Source organism: Zychaea mexicana (assembly GCF_025766255.1).
Source record: "Zychaea mexicana strain RSA 1403 chromosome Unknown BDB00scaffold_6, whole genome shotgun sequence".
Lineage (NCBI taxonomy): Eukaryota > Fungi > Mucoromycota > Mucoromycetes > Mucorales > Lichtheimiaceae > Zychaea > Zychaea mexicana.
This window is the reverse complement of record NW_026516669.1, coordinates 707,044-722,237: the sequence shown is the minus strand read 5'-3', so window position 1 is coordinate 722,237 and position 15,194 is coordinate 707,044. Positions and strand designations below refer to the sequence as shown.

General features: G+C 42.7%; 5 protein-coding genes across 5 annotated transcripts; 3 read left to right on the top strand and 2 right to left on the bottom strand.

Annotated features, from left to right (window-relative positions):
- Positions 1-722: 722 nt before the first annotated feature.
- BDB00DRAFT_784299 (uncharacterized protein) lies at positions 723-2,316 on the bottom strand (the record flags this gene model as incomplete). The annotated part of the gene is made up of 8 exons (XM_053120451.1): positions 723-748; positions 951-1,051; positions 1,269-1,319; positions 1,396-1,446; positions 1,520-1,558; positions 1,634-1,666; positions 1,762-1,839; positions 2,024-2,316. 8 exons carry the CDS (start codon positions 2,314-2,316, stop codon positions 723-725), a joined length of 672 nt encoding a protein of 223 aa, XP_052984507.1.
- A 2,747-nt stretch (positions 2,317-5,063) lies between these two features.
- BDB00DRAFT_755228 (uncharacterized protein) lies at positions 5,064-7,638 on the top strand (the record flags this gene model as incomplete). Its single annotated transcript, XM_053118823.1, has 9 exons — positions 5,064-5,213; positions 5,311-5,502; positions 5,669-5,839; positions 5,919-6,066; positions 6,156-6,348; positions 6,437-6,683; positions 6,775-6,837; positions 6,927-6,978; positions 7,052-7,638. The coding sequence occupies 9 exons, from the start codon at positions 5,064-5,066 to the stop codon at positions 7,636-7,638; spliced, it is 1,803 nt and encodes a 600-aa protein (XP_052984506.1).
- A 64-nt stretch (positions 7,639-7,702) lies between these two features.
- Positions 7,703-8,922, bottom strand: BDB00DRAFT_504731 (Di-sulfide bridge nucleocytoplasmic transport domain-containing protein). Its single transcript, XM_053117637.1, has 6 exons — positions 8,600-8,922; positions 8,416-8,531; positions 8,177-8,282; positions 8,046-8,078; positions 7,907-7,979; positions 7,703-7,823 (listed from the first exon to the last, which is right to left on the bottom strand). The coding sequence occupies exons 1-6, from the start codon at positions 8,803-8,805 to the stop codon at positions 7,767-7,769; spliced, it is 591 nt and encodes a 196-aa protein (XP_052984505.1). The 5' UTR covers positions 8,806-8,922; the 3' UTR covers positions 7,703-7,766.
- A 304-nt stretch (positions 8,923-9,226) lies between these two features.
- Positions 9,227-12,055, top strand: BDB00DRAFT_784297 (acyl-CoA dehydrogenase/oxidase C-terminal; the record flags this gene model as incomplete). Its single annotated transcript, XM_053120450.1, has 8 exons — positions 9,227-9,300; positions 9,458-9,551; positions 9,623-9,727; positions 9,841-9,952; positions 10,039-10,256; positions 10,361-10,657; positions 10,733-11,492; positions 11,580-12,055. The coding sequence occupies 8 exons, from the start codon at positions 9,227-9,229 to the stop codon at positions 12,053-12,055; spliced, it is 2,136 nt and encodes a 711-aa protein (XP_052984504.1).
- A 1,106-nt stretch (positions 12,056-13,161) lies between these two features.
- BDB00DRAFT_801725 (uncharacterized protein) lies at positions 13,162-14,934 on the top strand. The gene is made up of 8 exons (XM_053121888.1): positions 13,162-13,294; positions 13,448-13,526; positions 13,664-13,726; positions 13,810-13,865; positions 13,968-14,197; positions 14,288-14,428; positions 14,506-14,635; positions 14,712-14,934. The coding sequence occupies exons 1-8, from the start codon at positions 13,199-13,201 to the stop codon at positions 14,865-14,867; spliced, it is 951 nt and encodes a 316-aa protein (XP_052984503.1). The 5' UTR covers positions 13,162-13,198; the 3' UTR covers positions 14,868-14,934.
- The last annotated feature ends 260 nt before the right edge of the window (positions 14,935-15,194 follow it).

The window sequence follows — 15,194 nt, the reverse complement described above, 5'->3', positions numbered from 1 at the left end:
TTTTGTCATTTTGAAAAATGCGCCTGTTTTTGGACCAAACGTCACTTCCAAGAGGCGACAAGAAGGCGATAAAGCTTGCGCAATGACCGTGCTATCATAATAGTTCTTAAGCATGTTGACCGCGCTGTAAACTCTTTGGTCTGCTCGAATTTGTATCCTTTGAGTAGATTGATGATGACGTCTGTATTATAAATGTAGTTTGATGTTAGTGAGTGGTTCTTATGTCAGTGTGGTACGAAAACATTTGAGGGAAACAACAAAGAATCGGCAGTGCTAAGGTCAATAATAATGAGTAGATCTCGCTTTGCATACTTTGATTTATGTATAGATACCTGCTTGATGGAATTACTGAAGTTTGAGGGGCGCAAATAGACGCCTTCAATTCAACAAGCCACCTACGAAAGGAGCCATCTTGCTCGCCTTTTCCTACTTCTTATTCTTCCCAAAGAACTTGTACCTGGCTGCAGTGTTATTATCATTGCTGTCTGGATTCTTCTTGTTGCTTTGCTTCTTGATTAAGCTATCATCGCTACCATCTGATAATTTGATCATATATAAGCTCGACACATCATTAACCATCATCAGGACAAATATGACACGTCTTTACACCACGGTAAATATTCTAGTGATATTTAGTTGATTTTCGTTAAACGTGGTTGATTTTTGTTAAGGTGAAAATAGCAATTTTACCCAGATCCACCAAAAATAACTTTCACAAGGATCTACCGATATTCACCAGCCTTCATTACTAGTAATTTACCAGAAGTAACCCAAATTAAGCGCCTCCTCACATGAACTACGTTTTATTCTTTTGCGAACTTACCACACTAAACCTTATCACTACTACACCTTTACTACATGCGGCTCTTCTTTTTTATAGGCGTGTCATCGTCACTGCTCTCTTGTGTACATTGTGGAGGAATTTCTTTCTGTTACTATGACGTTCTTACGACGTTTTTTACCACCACGTCCACGTCCTGCTCTTCGATTGCTTGATGCTCGTAATCCTTCTGTTGCTCCTCCTTCTCGATGCTGTTCGTCTTGTACAGATCTATGATAAACAGTGTAAATGAAATGTACATACATTACTCCGTCTTATCTCTTGAATATGCATTTTACGAAAATGTAATTTACGTTGCTTGTCTTGTTCGACGGCATCGTTGGTTCGAGCTGAGAGCATCACTGGGTTATATGGAAATTCAGTGAGAAATGCTGGTTAGGGGAGTTGTCTTGTTGTTATTTTTTCCTAACTAAAATTATATACTTACTGGCAAACGGTTTTGTTCAAGGGAGCAACAGTTTCTTGCGCATCTGAGATACTATATAGTATATGGTATCGTTAAAAGCAAATTGTGCAAAACCGATCTCTTCTTTCTTAAAGAATAGTAAACATACTCGCTAGCACTTTGAATAGTCTGAGCAGTGGTTTCTTGTGGAGAGGATGATCTAGATTGGGTTTGAGGTCGTGTGAGGACACATAAAGAGTGTCGAATTAAGCACCAAAAAGGACATGACTTACGTGACAGGAACTGTGTTAATTGACCTCGTGCCTGATGATCTATATACTCGCAGTGTTTAAAGTGAGACAATAAGACATGAAAAATTTAAGGAACAGAAGTAAACACTATCTTACCGTGAGTCGTTGCTTAGCTCAGGTCTGGGCGGTCTGAATCATCCATAAAGTGTAAATACTGATCCAAGACGCAGCTACCTACTAGTCTAAAATCTATTGACTTCATACATTTAAAAAGTATCTTTTACCCTGTCGATGTAGCATGGTCGCTAGTTTCGATTGCAGTTGTGTATTCATTGGGGGACATGGGTGGTGTGGCTGTCGTTCTAGATATTGATTATAATACTCGTCAGTGCAAATAAGATATAGAAAAATGTAGAAAAAGACAAGGCAAAATATCATACTCGTTGTTGCTGCTACTACTTGCTGCTGTAGCCTTGTCATAAATCAATGTGAGTTTGTAAAAGAGCAGTAGACCGTGCTTACAATTATACCAGTCATTATGCTTACTTGCGTTGTTGTTTGCCTTTACGCTGCCTATATCTGTTGTTCCAGCATTCAGACAGCAGGTGATCAGCACACCGATTGACCTCACACGTTTCAAACATCACATCCTTTTTTTCTTGTGCTAGTGAGTTCAATGTAGCGATGGCTTCTTCCTTGTCGTCGACATCCAGTTTGCTCCACGTAGTAAGATAAAGTTCCTCGCCACCCGATCCATACTTTTTTGCACGTTTGCTAATGAGAGAGTTGGCGTGGGATTTGAGTGTATTGTAAACTGCTTCTTTTGTCTCTTCATTCATGCTGCCTTTGTAATTAGCGACAATGTGACGCTTGGTTATACCTTTGAAAATAGTACGGCCTTTATTGTTTGATTGATTCGGTCGTCTGATTATTTCTGTTGGCTGTGTACGTGGCTGTCGCGGCGGTAGTGATGATGATTGCTGCTGTTGCTGTTGCTGAGTGGCAAGCTGGGATCACACATCACGTACAGCCGATGCAAGGTCTTGTAGGATTTCTGTTTGAGTTGGTGGATCTGACATGGTAGTATGTAAGCATGGTTGAGGAGAAGGGAGATGAGAAAGGGAGAAAAGGAGACGCGTTTCTCTTTCTTCTGAAACAACCCGTTTGACACATTAATGACATACTGCGGAATCTGTGACAATACCATTTTTTTGTTGAATGGTGTCTCAGGAACTGGCAAGAATGACTTGCGAAAAGACGGCAAGCCATACCACAACAAGAAAATGAGGAAAAGCATTGACTTCCTTTTTCTTGGGTTTACTTCTTGTCGTTCAAAGAATTAAACAACGCATCTACTTCCTAAAAATATGCAGTGCAGGAGCGCGCACAATCTCTATTTTGAGTCAATCATCAGGATCAACAAAAACGACCATATCAAATTCATCCCGAGATTCTTCTGAAAGCAATGACAATGTTTCGTTTGGAAAACTATGACTCAGGCCAGAGATTGATGCAAAAGACAACCCAGTATGGAATGCCTTCTAACCAGGCTTTTTGTTCATTATAATGCGCGTGAGCTTTCGCGTTTGTAATGTAATTAAAATGGATTGCAAAGAAACTCTAAAGTCTTGCCGCACTTTGCTTCATGAAAACGGTGACAACGAGCATAGACATATGTTTTTAATACAATGCTAACACTGCATTTCGCCTTTTTTTTAGTTTGACACTGTATTGGCGCTTTGTTTTGATGCGCGGTTGAGCCAAGGGCAAAAGGTACATAGAATATAAATAGAAGGGCTACATATTTAAAACGCTTTTCTCGGCCACAGACAGTTTCTTTTACTTATCCAATTATATTTCAAAAATGAATAGGACGTGCAAAACTAGATATGCGACAACTTGAAGGTTTAGAAGTAGTTCAGTACACGCTCAAATGCAGCAGATGCTTGTTTCGAATTCTGATGAGCAGGTGTAAGGTGTACAGTAAGTGAGACAGTAATGTTCGATGCTTTGTTCTTACTGTGATATGTTCGTGACATGATGCAGTGTTATTGAAGAAATCAATAAAGTGTATCATAAAATTTGAAGCGTACGCATACAACACACAAAATAAGTGAGCCGATGCTTATAATAGAAATAATGCACAATTTAATAAATGCCCTAAATATGACATAGAAGAATGAGCTAATGGAGATAGCCATGGCTTTTGCTATTGTCATCTTGCTGGTTGTTAACTCGAGTGCAACACGAATATGTGAGCAACGATAAAGATGAGATAATGAAACTGACGGCTCTTTAGGACGAAAAGCGAGTCAACGTGCATCAAGTGTTTGAGTAATGATCGCTTTTCGTGATTTGAACGATGGTTCGTTTGCTTTCCTTTGCAATCTTGTGAGGACGTGAAACCTTCCACCACCTTGCGCAGCATGATATACACAAAGGCTAGTATACGCCAGCAACGTATTAGAATGAGTAAATAACAACATTCTGAAAGAGTAATGCTTATGTACAGTAGCTGTACCTATTTATCGATGTCTATAAAAATACAAAATTTCGGTATTATTCTATGCCAGGTGATATCTACGGCGCCGTAGTTCATTATGGTTTCATCTCTCATTTTATCTTTCTATGGAGAAATCTATTAGCACTATTGTTTCGTTCAGCTGCTCATTTACCTTACTGTTGTTCGCCAATATATTATCCAACTTGGCATTGATAATGTATTGAAACTGATCTTCAATGGCCACTCGCTGTTCAGTTATTGCTGTAGGAGGAACTGTCGGGTGTGTCCGTGAAACAAAAAAGAAAAAAAAGCAAAAAGAGGGTCTACGATTTGACTTGTAATAGATGCAAATGTCCATACAGTATTGCTGTTTTAGTTGTTCCTGACGCGACGATGAATCCTGTGGTATAGCAGTCCTCATGTTGGATTCTCTTGTCGTCCCAAAATCACTACATACAGTACATGCAATGATATTATTTTAATTGTAACTCTGAGCTGTACTAGTCTAAAGAAGCTAATTCAAAGGTTTATTTTTCATGGCATAATACACCATTAAATGGTTAATATAGACTGTGGCAATCCTGATCATGTATGATTACTTCTACTAATACTTTTGCAGCTTGCGCCAGGATATGTATCATGAATAAAGTAGGAGAGCACCCTTCTTCTATCTTGAAACATGTCATTATCATTAACATATCATAAATGCTTCTTGTTGATAAGGCATGCTACCTTTTTTATACCCTTCTTAATGTTAAAGTATCGTAATAAACAAACATCTCTTTATTAAGTGCTCCAGAAAATGTTTGCATTCCATACCTCTTACATACCGATGTACTATCCGCTAATTTCTAATACCCCACCACAATTCAGCAATCTCTTGAAAAATATCACAAGTGCTTTCTCATCGATCGAAAACTTGGTTGTAAACTGTCAAAAGTGATGCCTGCCATTTATCGCCAGGTGCCGCAGTATGACAATCGCAATCGCAGCTGTGACTGAAATTAAATCCCAAAAGAAGAACGCCAGTGGGAAACCCGCACAACCACTCTTTTATTTCAAACCACTCTCGACTTGATCGCCATGGCTGAGGTAGCCAAAAACAACGCCAACAACCCCAACAATGGTGCGATAGAGAAAACCAATGGTGCTGTAAATAAGAATTTGACTCGTCAGCGAAGGCGGAAAAAGTCAAAAAAGCAACGTGAACAAGAACAAGCTGAATGGCGAAAGGTAAAATATAATAAACACATTACAATAATTTCGTGCAATATTTAATCACATTTCCTGTATTTAAAAAAAAATTGTTGTGTTATCTTTCTTAATCTAGGAATTTGAGAGTAGAAGCTCGGAACGAGACGATTCACTTAAAGATGTCGAAATTGAATACGTTGCTCAATCCGTCGACGCCGAAAGCTTGAAAAACGTTGAATCATTGGCAAATGCAGACCAAGATTTACTTCAACAAATTTCTGACGTCTTTAAGCATTATCAGATTGGCAATGATGAAGCCGAAGAAAAGGTATTCATAATCTAAGGAGAAAGAAAGAGAAAAGAAGATTTTCGCGTCAAACGATTACGTTCTGCCAATTTATTTCTTTTTCGCATACACATAATCATTATTGATACCCTTGTTGACTATCATTTAGATTGAAATCAAAAAAGACGAAGGAGCAGAAGTAGACGAGACCACTGCTACTGAGGACAAAGTAAAACATGAAGACGCCGATCACGACTCTGACGACGATGACAAGGAGATCCATTCAGATCAGCCATTGTCAAAAAAGAAACTCAAGAAACTGCAGCGTCTGGACGTGGCAGAATTAAAGCAGTTGGTGAAGAAGCCAGAAGCTGTCGAGGTAAAACATATATCCACGATGATAGTGATTAGGGTATTTGGTTTGCATTTGACCTTGCTGAACTACTTTTTTTTTATAGTGGTGGGATGTCACAGCCGCAGATCCAAAGCTTTTGGTAAATCTCAAATCGTACCGTAACACCGTTCCTGTACCAGCACATTGGAGTCAAAAGCGAAAATATCTACAGGGAAAGCGTGGTATTGAGAAACCACCGTGGGAACTGCCTGGTAAGTAGAAGGGGGAGAAACTTTATGGTGGGCTGGGCTTGGGATAGAGAGAGAGAAATAGGACATGGTAGTTAACAGATGATCACTAGATTTTATCAAGGACACGGGTATCATGGAGATGCGTGATGCAGTAAAAGAAAAAGAAGATGCAGCCAAGCTCAAGTCAAAGACACGCGAGCGTGTGGCACCTAAAATGGGCAAACTAGACATCGATTACCAAAAATTGCACGATGCGTTCTTTAGATTCCAAAGCAAGCCAAAGGTGACAATGCACGGTGAATTGTAAGTCGGTACCCTTCGCAATGCGAAGAGGTTGTTGTTATCTTGATGTAAAACAATAAAATGCTAATTGTTGCTTGACATTTGTAAGGTATTACGAAGGTAAAGAGTTTGAGACCAAGCTCAAGGAAAAGAAGCCAGGACATTTGTCTGAAGATTTAAAAACTGCGCTTAATATGCCACCACTGGCGCCTCCACCATGGCTGATCAATATGCAGCGGTACGGCCCTCCGCCCAGCTACCCAACCTTGAAGATTGCTGGCTTGAATTCGCCTATACCCGATGGAGCTCAATGGGGCTACCATCCTGGCGGTTGGGGTAGACCACCTGTGGATGAGGTAAGAGGGGTCAATCATGCAAAAACGAGGCAAAAACTGGGAAGATGGTAAACAATACTTACACGTCTTGCCTATTTTAATATGAAAAAAGTTCAATCGACCGTTATATGGTGATGTGTTCGGTGTGACCCAACAAGAGGTTGCCCCTCCAGAGGTAAGATATTAATTGGAGTATATCGAGGTCAATCAAGGATCATCCTTTTACTAATGTGATTTTATCTTCCCCTATGACCCATAAAAAAGATTGTGGAACCGGTTGAAAAGAACTTGTGGGGTGAATTGGAGTCCGAAGAAGGTAGATAACTAACGACTCTAGCAACCATGTGAACTTTTTGTTTGGTGACTAACTTTATCGCAAATCCATATAGAATACGAAGAAGAGGAAGAGGAGGAAGAGGAGGAGGAAGAAGAAGAGGAGGAGAACGAAGAGGAAGAACAAGCACAAGGCGACGAAGCACTTAAAGAAGGTCTTGTTACGCCTTCTGGCATGACCTCTGTTGCTTCTGGATTGGAAACACCCGACTTTATCGAGTTGCGCAAGGACGTACGACGGTCACAAGATGAAGAAGAGGACGAACAACAGTCGCGACAATTGTACCAGGTTCTTCCTGAAGTGCAAAAGAATATCTCGGGTTACATGGGTTCACAGCACGGCTATGATATGTCGACGGTCGAAAAGAAGGGTGAAGCACCATCGGTTGCTGGTACCGTCCGGTCATCCAAGCGCAAGATGGGTGAGAATGTAGATGTTGCCATCGATCCAAGTGAGCTGGAAAGTGGACTGGATGAATCCACGCTGCGTGCCAAGTACGAACAGCAAATGAAGTCTAAATTACCGGGTGCGGATGAAGATCTGTCTGATATGTATGCCGAGCATGCTGCTGGCCGACAAGCGAAAAAGATGCGATCGCAGGATAGCAAGAAGGAAGGCAAAAAGAGAGAATTTAAGTTTTAATCTGAATAGTCAATTAAAAAAAATATTGCCAATGGCGCCATGTACTATTGCTTTAAGTTGAAGGACTTGGTTTATGGTACAGGTGGTTGTTTTTACGCAGTATCTATCGATCGTGGATGTTCTTGGAGTTAGAAAGCGAGCGTAGAGCCGACAAAGATACCAAATAACAAAAGACAGATCGTTAACTAAGAAATAGTTTACCAGTAAGTATAACTCTATATGCGTATCTTATCACTCTGACATTATTTGTGTATATCGCTTAGATTACCATTGCTTTGACAGTAAGCGGTTCCACGAGGGCATTGATAAGCTCTCCATAGACTGTCATTGTAATTTTGGCTCTAAAGTATGCATAGCAGCAAGGTGTGTTATTTTCTATTAAGTCCATCGAATCACAGAGGGTTTACCTGCCGATTCCTCGAAGATCACGCTTCATACACGTATTTTCTTAAGACATTCTGGTTAAGGCTTAATATCATCGCGATGGGTGGAGGGGGGAATATATCATCAGCTTTTTTAAGGGAAAAAAAAAGGATATTGTTCCCATTGGTTGCAAAATGTGCCAAAAAAGGGTTGGTGAGCGTATAGATCGCATTGGTTCTCTCGATATTTCTGTGCGCATTGCATTTTCTCCTCCTCTAGGTCTGATTATAGTTCCGTTCGTCATTCGTCGTTTATGATTGTGTTAGCTCGATGTAAATATCACGTGTAAAATTAGTAGTAACCACACATTATCTTTCTTCAGCTGTCACTTTCTTTATCCCGTTTTGTACGAACCTCGAATGTGCTGCGTGACGCGTCCGTCAATTTCTCGGTGTGACGCACTCACGATGAACCCGATTGCAAGTAGTAAAATGAGTAGGCCACAAGCATGTAGCAACAATTTTAAGTAACTGTATATGAAACGATTTGTGACGGATGAGTTTTGCGACATGCACTTGTGCATCTATGAGGTGCTTACCCTGAAAATATAAGAGGGCCATGAGGAGAGAAAAGGATTGAGGATCGAGAAGTTGTTTGTTCAGGCGGTTGTGGATGACTAGTTTTCCGTCGTTTGCCAGACGGCTCGTGCATAAGGTTATATACTAAGCGCGGACAGAGAGTCGGTCTTGGTGGTGGTGGCGGGGTGGGGGTTGTGAGAGACCAAAGAGGGAAGTAGTAGAACATCGGAGGTCAATTGTATTCTGTCATGCCCCACAGGAAACGTAAATGATTTCTTCGGATGCGATACGCTGAAAATGTGGAGGCGGTTATATAGATGACAGAGAGGATATTGTTGGAAAGATCTCTGACGTAGAACAGAGGCACCTAATCAGATCGTGTACTATAGCAAGTATGAGCGTTTAGTACGTACTCATAGTGTCAAGTGAAAATATAGTGCATACAGTCCTTTCAGCATATTCACATGCCAGCTATTGCAGCCTTTTCCACACGTGAAATGAAAATGATGTCAGCTAACTTCGCCAAATATGGCGATTCCAACCAGTCTGGACAGTTAATATAAAATAGCCTTCGCCCTTTTTTCTTGCTTTGCTCGTCTCGCTCCTTTCTACTCTTCATTCCAACATAAACAACATATTAGAAAACCATGTCTGCACAACAAAGACTTAATGCTGTCAAGCAGCACTTGACTCCCGAAATAGAACGTGCTAATGCCGTAGAGTAAGTTTTCTCTTTCCTATTGTTCTTCTTTAGTGTGTGTGTGTGTGTGCGGGTGGGGGGCGGTATGCGGCAGATCTGTGGTGACATTCCACAAATCACAAGCATGAAAGAAACTGTAGGCTGACATTGAATGGCTCATTACGTTCTTTGACTATAGTCCAGTGGCCAGCATGAACGAGGAACGTGCCAAAGCTTCCTTCAACGTTCGCGATCTTACATACTTGCTGGACGGCAGCAAGCACGCAACCGAGGTAAACCGAAAACAACGGATCGTTTCGTATTAGCGAACGCTTATAACTTACCAGATATTCAACAATATTAGTTGCGAGAACGTATGATGCTGGAAATTGAGCGCGACCCTCTTTTCGCTATGCACGATGTCCATGATCTTACCAAGGGCGAGCTTCGTGAACGTACCATGGAAAAGGTTCGTTCAGAATGAAATACTACGAGACAAGGGAGATCCCCCTTTCCTTTTCTTCCCCTCTCTTTGCTGCATGTTCGATTAACAAAGACTCTCTTTTTCACTTAATGATATAGTTCCGCAGCATGATCCATCACTTGCAAAACGAGTCGGTTGATACATTCAAGAAGAGAATGGAAGTGATCAGTTTGATTGATGCTGGTTTCTGGACCCGCTTTGGTGTTCATTGTAAGTTATATCAGTGTGATATATAAAGCAAAGCAGAGCAAAGCGCAAAGGGGGAGATTATGAGCTAATAGTGCTTTTTTGTATAGACGGTTTGTTCGTCGGTGCACTTCAGAGCAATGCCAGCCCTGGCCAGCTCTCATACTGGTTTGAAAAGGGTGCCTTGTCCTTGACCGGCATGATTGGTTGCTTTGCTATGACTGAAATCGGTCACGGATCAAACGTGCCTGGTCTTGAGACCACCGCCACCTTTGATGAAGCTTCTGATCAATTCATCATCCATACCCCGACCCTGACGGCTACCAAGGTTCGTTTACGCTTCCATATTTTCTTTTCGGTGTGAGGATGTCTTCAGTATTGTGGGAAAAGGACTTACTGGTGGGGGGTTTATCTATACGTGTATCATTTTAGTGGTGGATCGGTGGTGCTGCCCACAGTGCTACCCACGCTGCTGTTTTCGCACAGCTCGTTGTCAAGGGCAAAAACTATGGCACCAAGTGCTTCGTTGTGCCTCTCCGTGATCCCAAGACTTATAACCTCTTGCCTGGCGTCAACATTGGCGATATCGGCAAGAAGATGGGCAGAGATGGTATCGATAACGGCTGGATACAGTTCACCAACGTCCGCATTCCCCGTGGCTACATGTTGCAAAAGCACGCCAAGGTGACGCGCAGCGGTACTGTCACTGAGCCTAAGCTTCAGCAATTGGTAAGAACAAGAATTTCTTATGCCTCGTGTGTTGTAAAAGTGTGTTATTCACAAGCTTTTTCTTTTCATGTCCAGACCTACGGTGCCCTTTTGCAGGGTCGCGTTGCCATGGTTGTTGACAGCGGCAACGTCTCCAAGAAGGCTTTGACCATCGCCACCCGTTATGCTGCCGTCCGTCGTCAATTCGCCAAATCGAAGGCCAACGGCGTCGAAACCAAGTTGCTCGACTACCCCATCCACCAACGCCGTCTGATGCCTCTTTTGGCCCAGGCTTTCGCCATGCACTTTACTGGTGCCGAGATGACTGCCATGTACAATAACATGATGACTCGCTTGGACAGCGCCAGCCCCGGCGATGCCGACATGGAAGAAGTCTTGGAGATGCTCAAGGAGACCCACGCCACCAGTGCCGGTCTGAAGGCTTTCTGCACATGGAACTGCTTGAATACCATTGAACAGTGCCGTCAGTCGTGCGGTGGCCACGGCTACTCTGCTTACACCGGCTTGGCCAGCATGTACAACGACTTCGCAGTGCAGTGCACCTGGGAAGGTGACAATACCATTTTGGCTCTTCAATCTGGCCGTTACTTGATCAGCAGCTATCGTGAAGCCGTTGACGGCAAGAAGCTGTCTCCTGGTGTTGGCTACTTGAACAATTTGAACAGACTTATTGGCAAGCGCTGTGGCGTCTCTAAAGTCGAAGATATCGTCACTCCAGAAATCATCATTGAAGGTTGGCAGGTCGTGTGCGCCAACGTGGTCAAGAACGCCGCTTTGGAGTTTGAAGAATGCTTGAAGAACGGTCTCGATGCCGATGATGCATATGAACAATGCTGTAAGTGCCTCTGGGGATCATCCTCCACCGCCGCCCTCGTGTTACATGAGGAAAAAAAAGACTGACCGAATAAATTTCTTAATATAGCGCAATCCCGCTTGTATGCAGCCCGCTTGCATTCGTATGGCTACTTGTTCCAACGATTCGCAGATGGCGTTTCCAAGGTGCAGGGTGACCTCAAGTCCGTCTTGATGGACGTATGCATGCTGTACGGTCTTTACACTGTTGAAGAGAATGCTGGCGCTTTCCTCCAATACGAGTATTTCACTCCCACGCAGATCGAATATGTCCGCGCCCAGACCAACGTCTTGTGCAAGGCTGTCCGTGATCAGGCCATCCCCCTCATCGACTCGTTCAACTTCTCCGACTATGTCATCAACAGCCCCTTGGGCCGTGCCGATGGCAACGTCTATGTCCACTACTTTGACCAAGTCAAGCGATCCAACCCTCAGGGCGACCACCCTTACTTTAACCGCTTGGTCAAGCCCTTGTTGGAACGCGAGATTGATGGTGGCGATTACGAGGACGAGGAAGCAGGCTTGGAGGAGGAGGATGATGAGTAAAATCGCCAACTATATATTCTACAACTTATTACCCATACCCTACCTTTACACACATACACAACCGACCATCTCACGACACTACTAACTACCACTTTCACACACATACGCTCGCTTCCTTTCCTTTCTTCTAGTTTTGTATGCTTTTTTTTCGCCCGTCTATATATAGAAAACACTTGTTTTGATTTATTATGGAGTATCCACCTCACTCTCCTACCTTTTGTACGATATATCTTTTTCATGCACAGTGCGCACACACAAATTCTCTAAAGTAATAATTTATAAAGAACATGCTCTTTGCCTCTTGTTTCTCGAGGGCATCAAGACTCATAAATCGACTGCCTCCATCTCAACCAGCAAGACAATGTCGATATTGTGCGTATTTTTGCAAAGCATACACTAATACACAGCGTCCTCTCCTTATGTGTTGTTTCTGCGCATTATGTAGTTCTATATGCCACGGTGATGCTTCCTTCTCCGCAAGACGCTTAGAAGCAACGTTTTTTTGTTAGACCGCTTCAGCCAGGCATCGTCGAGAGTCAGAAAGCTGAGCAAAGTGTCGACAGTGTCAGAGGACAGCAAAAGGCTTTTTATCAAGTGCTCACCGCATACACAGTAAAGCTAGACATCATCGCCTACATGCCTGATTGTTACACAGTGCTACATATTGCCCATAAATATGCAAATACGCTCACGCATGAACGTTCTTCTTTATCCAAATTCGTTGCTTCCTCCTGTTTTCTTATTACTATACCGTTTTAGTAAAAATGCTACAGAGATTTTCCATCAGTTGCGAAACCTCTCTTTCTCGTCCAGGATGGCACTTGTGTTCTCCATACCCAGGACAAAGTCGACAAGAATAAGCCTTGTTTCATGTTGACATGGTTTTATTTTCGCAGTAGCTCACAGGTCCTTATGTATTGTTTGTCTACTAATGTGATGATACGCATGCATTTACACACTCCTTATATTAACGCATCTGATCCTGTGCATCCGAGCGCCCCGAGATCATGTAAGGCCTTGTTGCACAATTTGGCGCGGATTTGCAAAATGTGACATGTCGAGCTTTTTTAACATGGTCCATAAATATTCGCTTCAGCCCCGTTCTTTCTTTTTCTTTCTTCTCTCTACACTCCTCTTTCAACCATGACTATCAGCAACAACTTCCCCATCGGCTACTTTTACATCGTCTCCAGACTGAATGGTTTGGTTGTGGATGTTCAGGATCCCGAGAACGCCAAGGTAATGTATCGGAAGAGTTCACTTTGCTCTATTTTACCCTTGCACCGCTTGTACAGAGGTCTCGGCGTTGCTAAGGGCAACCAAGCACGCGTTTGTACTCTTCGGTCGGTTGATTTCAGGCAAGCTTAAGCCCGAACTCCCATTCAATACTAGGTTGGATCCCACATTGTCATGGCCACAAAGAAGCCCGAGTCGCCTGAGCGCGATAGCCAGCTTTTCATCCACCAAAACGGTAAGAAAATATCTTTTTCAGGGAGGGAAAAAAAAGATCGTCGGTCATGCTTTCCGCAGACCCTATTGGTCTACATGGAACATAAACAGCTCACACTGTTTACGCCCCCACTCTTTTTTTTTCTTGAAACACTTTAGGATTCTTGACAAACAAGCTTACGGGTCATGTTCTGGACATTGACCGATCGGGCACCTTCATGGGTAAATAGTATTAGCATATCTGAAAATAGTTATTCTAGAAATGCAATAGCTAATAATTTGTGTCACCCTCCCTTGCATCCCAGCCATCTTCACTGGCGAAGAGCACTTGTTCTTGGACGGTATGAAGGAGGCAGATGATGTAAGTGTAACTTTTTTATTCCATACGGTGAATCCATCAGATGGGCAATTGGGGGTAGTATACTATTTTGTGGGCTAATGAGCGGTTTTTTGAAAACATTAGGCCGAGGATCAACGCTTCGCTTACGATATCGAGCACGGATTCATCTACTCGCTCGCTGACCCCAAGACTGTCTTCGATATCAAGGGCTCCAAGGAGGAGGAAAGCGGTCGCGTTATGGTTTACAAGCGCAAGGAAGACCTTTCTGAAGCAACCAACCAGTTATGGACTCTTGAGCTTAGTGATCCACCACGCCCTGCAGATGAGGACGATTCATCTGATGAAGAAGACAGGTATGCATCATATTGTATAATAGCCAGCGTAACTCTTGCTTTAAGTATTGTAGGGAATATATTAATTCAAAATTTTCAAAAACGATATAGCACTTCGGCTCGCGTGAGCGCTTGGTTTGGATCGTGGTCTGGATGGAAGAAATCGCGCAAGGATGAGGCCTTGAATGAGCGTGACCTGGAACGAGCTGCTGAAAAGGTTGAGAAGAAAAAGAAGAAGAAATCCCATATGAGGTATGCAATCTTCCAGCTCCTTTGAATGTACATAGAGATAGTGAGTCTAATTTACTAACTGTGAAGCTGTATAATAGCTACAACTTGATGGCCGGTGCCGCTGCCTTTGCTGCCGTTAAGGCATGGGAGAACAAGCAAGAGGAAGACGGCCAGCCCATGGAGCACGCTATGGCAAAGAAACTGATCGCCACCTTTGCTGCAGCTGAGGTATGTCTGTTACACAACAGCTTAGTACGTCCGCAAATCCACGACTAAACCATAAATGCTTGTTGGCTACCTATAGATCACAAAGCTTATTCAAGAACGTGGCAGCGACTCAGATGATGAGGATGAGGATGAAGAGAAGAAGGAAGAAAAGCAGAAGAAGAAGAGTGGCTTGATGGAGAAGATGGCTAAAGCTGCTGCTATGAACTACTTTGAAAAGAAATACATGTCTTAAAGATTATTTCAGTACAAAATAAAGTTTTGCGTACCAACGTAGGAAGTTGTTGGTTTCAAAGTTGCGGCACATGTTATAGATATCACCTATGATGTATCTGCTGTTTGTAGTGATGTTGTTATTGCTAAAGCTGTATGGTACTGTTGCTGTTATTTAAGCATCATAGATCTAATATGTTGTTGGCAAACTGCTTCACGGCATTGACAATTAACACATGGTCTTACAGACGACGAATTAAGGTTGGGGCAACGGTAAAGCGCTTAACATTTATGCATACGAATTTCTCTCGATTCACCGTACATTTCAATTTACACGTATACAGAGCTA

What these genes read in the sequence shown, in the direction of transcription:
- BDB00DRAFT_504731 (XM_053117637.1), bottom strand. Translation starts at nt 8,805, where the DNA reads ATGTTCTACTACTTCCCTCTTTGGTCTCTCACAACCCCCACCCCGCCA. An exon ending in GATCTTCGAGGAATCGGCAG is followed by an intron (nt 7,980 to 8,045) that starts GTAAACCCTCTG and finishes TGCATACTTTAG; the next exon opens with AGCCAAAATTACAATGACAG. An exon ending in CGCTTACTGTCAAAGCAATG is followed by an intron (nt 7,824 to 7,906) that starts GTAATCTAAGCG and finishes ACTATTTCTTAG; the next exon opens with TTAACGATCTGTCTTTTGTT.
- BDB00DRAFT_801725 (XM_053121888.1), top strand. Translation starts at nt 13,199, where the DNA reads ATGACTATCAGCAACAACTTCCCCATCGGCTACTTTTACATCGTCTCC. An exon ending in GCTTTTCATCCACCAAAACG is followed by an intron (nt 13,527 to 13,663) that starts GTAAGAAAATAT and finishes GAAACACTTTAG; the next exon opens with GATTCTTGACAAACAAGCTT. An exon ending in CCACCTTTGCTGCAGCTGAG is followed by an intron (nt 14,636 to 14,711) that starts GTATGTCTGTTA and finishes GGCTACCTATAG; the next exon opens with ATCACAAAGCTTATTCAAGA.